At 37.8% G+C, this 7,426-nt stretch overlaps 1 protein-coding gene across 4 annotated transcripts; it reads left to right on the top strand.

Annotated features, from left to right (window-relative positions):
• The first annotated feature begins 514 nt into the window (after positions 1 to 514).
• LOC110048203 (retinal homeobox protein Rx1-like) lies at positions 515 to 5,087 on the top strand. Of its 4 annotated transcripts, none has more exons than XM_020753984.2 (3): positions 515 to 927; positions 3,056 to 3,303; positions 4,252 to 5,087. In XM_020753984.2, the coding sequence occupies exons 1-3, from the start codon at positions 777 to 779 to the stop codon at positions 4,741 to 4,743; spliced, it is 891 nt and encodes a 296-aa protein (XP_020609643.1). In that variant the 5' UTR covers positions 515 to 776; the 3' UTR covers positions 4,744 to 5,087. The 4 variants fall into 4 exon arrangements, with proteins under 4 accessions (XP_020609643.1, XP_020609644.1, XP_020609647.1 ...); XM_020753985.2 differs by having other exon boundaries at positions 3,062 to 3,303; XM_020753988.2 differs by lacking the exon at positions 515 to 927 and adding an exon at positions 1,188 to 2,639 and having other exon boundaries at positions 3,062 to 3,303.
• Positions 5,088 to 7,426: the final 2,339 nt, after the last annotated feature.

Genomic DNA, 7,426 nt, shown 5'->3' on the forward strand with positions numbered 1-7,426 from the left:
CAGTTATTTAGATGTACTCTAAAAGCTTGATAACTTCGAAAATATTTGTTGATGTGGCTGACAGGCGAAGAAAGGCAGTGTTAATTAAAATGATTTTTTCGCCCGACACTCGCAAGATGGCGGCAATTACGACCAATTACTTCTCATCAAAAATGTGTAAATTTCATTATTTCGAATTCTCCCTTTCCCCAAATTGTTTGCTTAGTAAGCCGGCGTATGGCCGCGAAACGCAGCTGAAAGTTTCTTTTTGGAAATAAAGCGGCCGTTTCGAAGAAGTTTTTCAATTGCTAAACGATGGCCAAGTTACGAAAGAAAGGCAAAACAGAATATTCCGCCTGGAGCAGTGTTTGTCACATATTGCGCTTCTCGTATCTCATAAAGGGAGTTTAATGTTGATATAATTAGGTCTTTATTGGAGTTCTATAGGATTGTTATGTTAATCTAGATAGGGATTAATGTTAATAAATTCTAATTGTATTTTACTTGAATGAATGTTTTGCCAATAACCGTGTTCGTGGATAAATGCGTTGATTGGTTGTGAAAAGGGAAATTTCACCCAAAAGAGAACCGCCGAGCAAGAATCCCTTTGCTAATAATAGCAATTTAATTTAGCCAGTCGGTCACCGTGTGAGGGTTATAATTCCCCCTGCGGGCCTACCATTCATGCACGACTAACTGAACTCCCGGCATCATTATGAACGAAAAAGCGAAGCGCTTTCTGTGATGCGAAGTATTCGTTGGACAAGCTGCTGACAGAATACTTGACGCCAAGCGAAATGGAAATCCCAAACACCGACAGCTTCCCCTCCAAAGAAAGGCATGGTGTTGTCTCCTATAGCATAAACGGAATCTTAGGCCTTACTAGCGAGCCTGTTTCGGTCAAGGATCTCAGCAGTAAAAATGCAAAGGAAGCAGAAGCAGCCGAAGGTAATTACAAACGTTTTAGTGGTGACTGCCAACCTGTTAGAGCAACTGCATACATATATTGCCGATGGCAAGACAGGTTGCTCTTTTTTGTTCAAGAAAATTGCAGAATTGAATCAACGCTTACGCTAGAATGATAATTTCAACTGCAAACTTAACTCATCGATGTCATTGATTCGTAGCAAAAATCGCAACTATTTTAATTTTATTCGCCTTCCGTACTTCTTCTCTCCTCTTAATTATGTACAACTGAGCGTGAATTATACTAAACTGGTGTTCACGTTTTCTCGTGTTAAGAGCTGCACTTTCTCTCTACACAAGAAGCACTCAGAGATCAGGAGATAATCTCCTCGACTCGGCAAATTTAGAGCGAACGTGTCATTGTTAATTCTTTATATTTGGCCTCGACGACAGAACAAATTTAGTGGGAAAATTCACGGCAGAGTTACCAACACAAACAGGAAGAAAACTATAGTCATTGGTTGAAATTCATGCGCATTTTTAAAAAACCATCCTGCTCAAATTTGCCAAGCGGCTTGTTATTTTATAGACTGTCACAATTTTATTATTGCTTCGTCGAGTTTTTGACACGAAATATAGTGAGGTTTTGGCACATGTAGATCAGTTTTGTCTAAAAGCATTAATGATAGTAGTTTACGGATAGAGAACAAATTTGGCCATCGGTTGAATTTGAGTGGCTCGCTTGGCGAACCGTTTTTAATCGAGTTTGTAGTTATTTTATTTTCTAGAGATGCGATTTTATTGAAAGTTTTCTGCATTTGTGGTGGACACAAAAACACAAGTTTGATTTTAGTTTGTTCACGGTCGATTCTTTCTTTCGTAAAATTGAAATGAGGCGATGCGAGAAATCGTATATTAACATTTTGGTAATTTATTCTTTTCCATCGACTTAAGACAATTTTGTCTTGGCTGAGCGGGGACCAAAATGTAAAGAGTTAAAAAGTTAGGTCGGAATTTACACGATATGGGATCCCTGCGAAAAAAGAGATATGGGATAAAAAAGGTGGCGAAACTAGAACATGACGCAGGCAAACTTAGCGTGGTATTTCGCAAACTGAGTTTACTTCTGGCTCCAAACTTTATCACTCACTTCCAGTTTTTTACACCAGCTGTCTCCATCTTGACCCTAATAACTGCTGATATTCAATTCAATTTACATCAATTTGTATGAAAGAATACTTATTACTTTCTGTTGCTATACAAAAGTCGAGCTATTTGAATAAGATCTCAATGGGACTATTTTCGAGCGCGCCGCTTCGCAATTCGCGTGAACCTTAACGAACTGAAATAAAATGACTTTGGGGCCTGCCCACTGGGTATTGGCGTTCCGAGCAAACAAAACAAATGTTTAATAAATTGCACCTTTTTGCAGTTGTTTTCTTCAGTCTGAAACAAAAGCGCGACACAAACGCAATCGCGTCGACAATATGGCAAAGAAAGAACCAGGAGTATGCAAAATTAAAGTATATTTCTATTGAGCCGAAACAAGCAGTTTCATTGGGCAACACGCTAATATTGAAATAAAGCCCTTGAAACTTTATAAGTTTTGTCCATCACGCCAACAGACAGCCTGCCTGCTAAACCTATAAGAACTATTTTCTCCATCTGTTTGAGGCAGTTAATCGGCTCCGATCGAGAAAAGTGGTTTGGAACTGTGAAGAATTCACGGTGGCCGAGGATGAATTTAAATTCCGGTTAGTTTTTTACTCGCGTGTTTATTAAGCTCGTTAACTAGGGGCTTGTTATAATAGTAGTTTAACTTTACTCTACAGAGGCAGTTGAACTTCACTGCTATGCTTTTCAAGTTGTTATCTCGCAAATAGTTTGGATTTAGGAAGGTGTAAAGTTGTTCTAACGTGAGGTCAGCTTAACAGATTTAGTAAAAGCACGGATATATTTTCCTTGCTACAACACTTAGAAATTTCTCTGCGAGATACAAACGAGATTGAGTCATAATATTAGGACAATAGGTAAGTAACGAAAACGTTAAAGAATGATTTAGCTGCTTTGAGGTAATTCCGAAATTTCCATTAGAAGAACAAAAACTGCTCTCTTTACAGTAGTTTTAATTTTTGTTCCGTCTGATGCAATTTTTGTTGTTCTTTACAAGTAACAGCAGAGAGTAACGTTCAAGACGAGGCAAGTGAACAGATCACCGGAGATGGAGACGAACAAGTCAACTCTCCTACTGAAGATGCTTCAGCCGCGGCGAAAAAGAAAAAGACTCGCTATCGAACAACGTTCAGCCAATATCAACTTGAAGAACTCGAAAGAGCGTTCGATAAGGCGCCATATCCTGACGTATTCGCACGGGAAGAATTGGCTTCAAAACTTGGCTTAACAGAAGCAAGAATTCAGGTAAACACAAATGTGCAACACAGCACATGGCACTTTTTGCCCATTGGCTTAAAGCGCAAGTTTAAAATCGCAATTTAAAAGCAATAAATGTGGCTAAATGAGTTTTTCTCAATTTTAGGTTCGCTCAGTTAAGCTTAACTGTTGGGTTTAAGAGTTGAAAGTTACAAAGCCTTTCTTCAGAAAAAAATAGTACAGGTTCACAACTTTGTCACATTTTATTGGTTTTCTTTATTTGTAACTGGCGATATTTATCAGCTTTTTAATGCCATCTTTGTGTGAATTCAGTCGTGTTAATAAGCTTTGTAAGTTTAAGCTAAATTGCCCAATTGTCAGACTAAGTCATGCTTATTGCCTCTCTTGATTATGTTTGGTGGGTTTTAAACAGTTTCGCAGCTTTATCATTACTGCCCTTTTCTCTGGAGTAAGAACATTGCATGAACAAAGCGCTCCCTACCTGTCGAAAGTGTTTTCATCGTTTTCCATTTAGAAGTGCTTTTTTATTATTTTAAATTTGCTTTTATGAAATAACCACAACTGATAATTCCAAGAGCTCAAGCCGTTAAAATAAACGGATTGTCGTTGTTCGGACATCAAGACATGCAAAGACAGTTTGCGCGGCTTTAACTAGTTTATTTAACACGTATGTTTTCCATTGGGATAATTAAGTTTATATTGATTTTGGTGTCGGTAGATTTTAAAGAAATGTCGGAAATACGAAACTGAGCTGAGTCGTGAAGTCTGGCTGTAAAGTATATTCAATTCAAAATGCATGTTATTTTCATGATTAGGAATGCATTATTTCGATATTTAACATCTTGAACGTTTATTTGTCAAAAGGAAATGTGATGAATGAAATGAGGTGTTGTTAAAATGTATGTTCAAGCAAGAATGGAAAAAAGGAGAGAGAGTTTAAACGCTTTTTAAAATCCATTTCCTCCCTTTTACCAGGTCTGGTTTCAGAACAGACGAGCGAAATGGCGGAAGCGTGAAAAGCTGTGTGCATTTGGAGCCGTTCCCCCCGGGCATGGCATGGTCTACCCGTGGTTGCACCAGGAGCCGTTTTCCCCAAGCAGTCCGTATCCGGTAACATTTCCCTCGGGTCTAGGACATGGAAGTACCAGGGACATTTGCTCTTCATTTTATCAGGCGTCTCCACACCCCTTACAGTGCTATCGCCCTGCAGTTCCGGGTGTAATACGCCCCCCATGTCCCGACCCCCGAGAATGTCCTTGTTCCTGTAGCATGTTACCTCCGACAGGGGGCACGTGCTTTATAGCGCCTCCTTTCCGACTTGAAGAAGGGGGCCGGGGATTGGATGTCCTACCGGAACATTCGGGTGGAATAGCAAGGGAGACAACTCGGGTGTCTAGCATTGCTTCGCTTCGTCTTCGTGCAAAAGAACATCAGATGAACATTGTGCAGATTCTTAGCAGGAAATGAAAGGCTTGCTGCAATTGTTGGGAAATTCTTGTTTAGATAGTCGAGATAGAAAAACGAGGTTAAAAATCAGACATCACAATTTGAGTAACATTCTGCCTTGTAGTTTATTGGCAATCATAAATTAAGTGTGGCACCGAAATCTGGGCGTTGAACAAGTCGAAGTTAGTAATGAACAATATTTCATCCGCGTATCGGAAAATGTTAATAAAATTTAGTATTTTCTGTATTTGTAATTCAACGAATAGTGCTTACATATCGGAGGTTGTATAGACCTGTATCAGGTTTTTAGGACAAAATAAAATAAATACAGCTCATAAATGTAAATAAATTTATATTGATCTTAATTTTAGTTTGCCTCATTTTTTGAAAGAACAGAATATTTAGTCGGTTGAAATTGAATTTATGCAAACAAAATTTCCAGTTTATACTTGTTGATACGTGCCATAATACTGGTATATATTTGATGGTAGTATTACAATACTGGTATATACTTGATGGTAGGGTTTTAAAGTTACGGGATAACTGTCTGAAAAATTACTTATCTTGACATGACTCGCAATTTAATCATTGCTGATTTTATTGGTGAAACTTGTTTCTTATTTTAAACAAAGACGAGAACGATACTGATAAGAGGTTGTACATTTATTTACAACATGGATATGACAGAAAAACTACAGGAAGCTACCTTGGATGAGAAGACATTTGATAACTAAATAAATTAAAACAACTCGAAGATAGTTTTGATAGAGTAACTGCAACCTATATGAAAGACACTCCCATCATCTCTTCCTTCTTCCCTGTTTAAAACGTCCCTAGGAAAGGGACCAGTTGCCTATCTCCCCCCGGTATAAGCCATAATAACCCACCTTTTCTCATCAACTGACCACTGACTGAGATGAAAATATTACATACCAAACTATGACCAGTGAATAATTGTTATATATAGGGAGGTTGCAAAAGAAGAAGTTTAGTCATAAACCTTTCTTACGTACAGTACATTCCCATCTGATCTTAAAATAAGATCTAGAAAAAGGCCGATGTTTCTCAGTGTAATTACCTTCCAACTTTGTGTGAATTCACTTCTTTCTGCTTATTTCCAAACGGCTTTTACTCCGCTTGTCAGAGCTTGCCGTGTATCAACTCCCCCAGGGGTAAACCAACCCAAAGCCCCTTCGGAAGTTGTCTAAGCGTTTATGACCAGTGTCTAAGGTACACGTTGAACTTACAAATGAAAAATTGACTGTGTTGCATTTTGTTTTTTCTGCGGTTTAACACGAAAAGAAGCTTAAAGACATTGCTGCTGTCAGTTGTGATCCAAGGACGGCTTCGCCGCACACGAGAGAAATTTTTCAGTGTCAAATAGTCGCGATGAATTGGACCGTATGAGTGTGTCTCCCATTTTTCAAGATATTTTGCCTGTAGTAAACGAAAGTCCATTAAAAAGTGCAAACAAAAGAAGACGAAATAAAATAAGACGATAACAGAAATCGGAAGACAGCCCATTCTGAAGAGTATCTTAGGAAGTTTTTAAAATAATATTATTGGCATTTATTTTGCCTGGATTTTTGAGGGGTGTTGGTGACGAATAAAGCACGATTTTAAGATGGATTAAACTAAAATTTAATCCAGTATTAGTTTATGCTTAGTTAACAAGGAAAGCAAATTTTACACACATCACTAGCTGGTGCATCAATTTGTCATTAACTGGTAAACGTGACCTAACATTAATTTCCTTGCTGTTAATCTTCAGTTTGTATTGTTTGTATTCAGTAGTTTTGTACAAAAGGGTTTAGATACTCCGCTGGAGATAACATCAAAGGAAAAAGACATATCAAAATAGTAAAACACTGTTTTTAACATTAAAAAAACAACCACAAATGTGTTGCCAATCTGTTTCGAATTTCGTAGCTGGCAATCAAAAGATGTTGAAGTGAATTCTCATAACTGTTATTAAGTCAGCATATGAGAATTTGTAAGGAGAACTAATATTTCTATATCAGGGGTTTAACGGCGTGAAAGTTCATCTCGCAAATGAAGCAGCCCACTGAATCACATCCTACGGTTCATTTTGAAACTTGCTTTTGTCCTTGTTATCAGTTTTTTTAAAAACCAATTTTTGATATGGCCCTTAAAGGCACGATTAAGAGGAATAATTGCTTATCTTTTTTTCTCTAGTCGTGGAGTCTGCAAGCGATAATGGCGCACGTCGCTATGGGTAATACTACACCAAATCGATCTAAATTATATTTGGTGTCTCGAAAGTAGATAAGTATGTTATTGCATGTAGATTAATCCTCTCGTCTCATACGGGAATGTCAATAATAGACAACTTCCGTTGTCAAATCTTTGAAGCTCCACAAACAAGCTGTAAGCATATTTTACTTTGAAGTCACTTAATTAAACCCGACTCCTTTCATTTCAAATCAACTTCTTGAAAATTATTTTCGCCAAAACCTCGAGGTGTGTAATTTGTTGCAGTTCTTTCAACAAGTAAAAAAAAAACCACTATTTTAATGGAACGGAAACGTGAATGACACAGTCACACTAAAACAAATTAAAACAACTGTATTCTTCCTTTGATCTGAACAGCGATCGTTTTCCAACTGAGCGACAGAAAGCAATAACTTAACGGAGCGAGCAACCCACTTCTGTCATTCAAAATATTCCTCCGCTGATTCTTACA

Source organism: Orbicella faveolata, unplaced genomic scaffold (assembly GCF_042242905.1).
Source record: "Orbicella faveolata isolate gen_17 unplaced genomic scaffold, um_ofav_v1 contig_25, whole genome shotgun sequence".
Classification (NCBI taxonomy): Eukaryota; Metazoa; Cnidaria; class Anthozoa; order Scleractinia; family Merulinidae; genus Orbicella; species Orbicella faveolata.

Coding starts and splice junctions, on each gene's coding strand:
- LOC110048203 (XM_020753984.2), top strand. CDS start 777: ATGGAAATCCCAAACACCGACAGCTTCCCCTCCAAAGAAAGGCATGGT. Junction 928..3,055: donor GGAAGCAGAAGCAGCCGAAG/GTAATTACAAAC, acceptor GTTCTTTACAAG/TAACAGCAGAGAGTAACGTT. Junction 3,304..4,251: donor TAACAGAAGCAAGAATTCAG/GTAAACACAAAT, acceptor CCCTTTTACCAG/GTCTGGTTTCAGAACAGACG.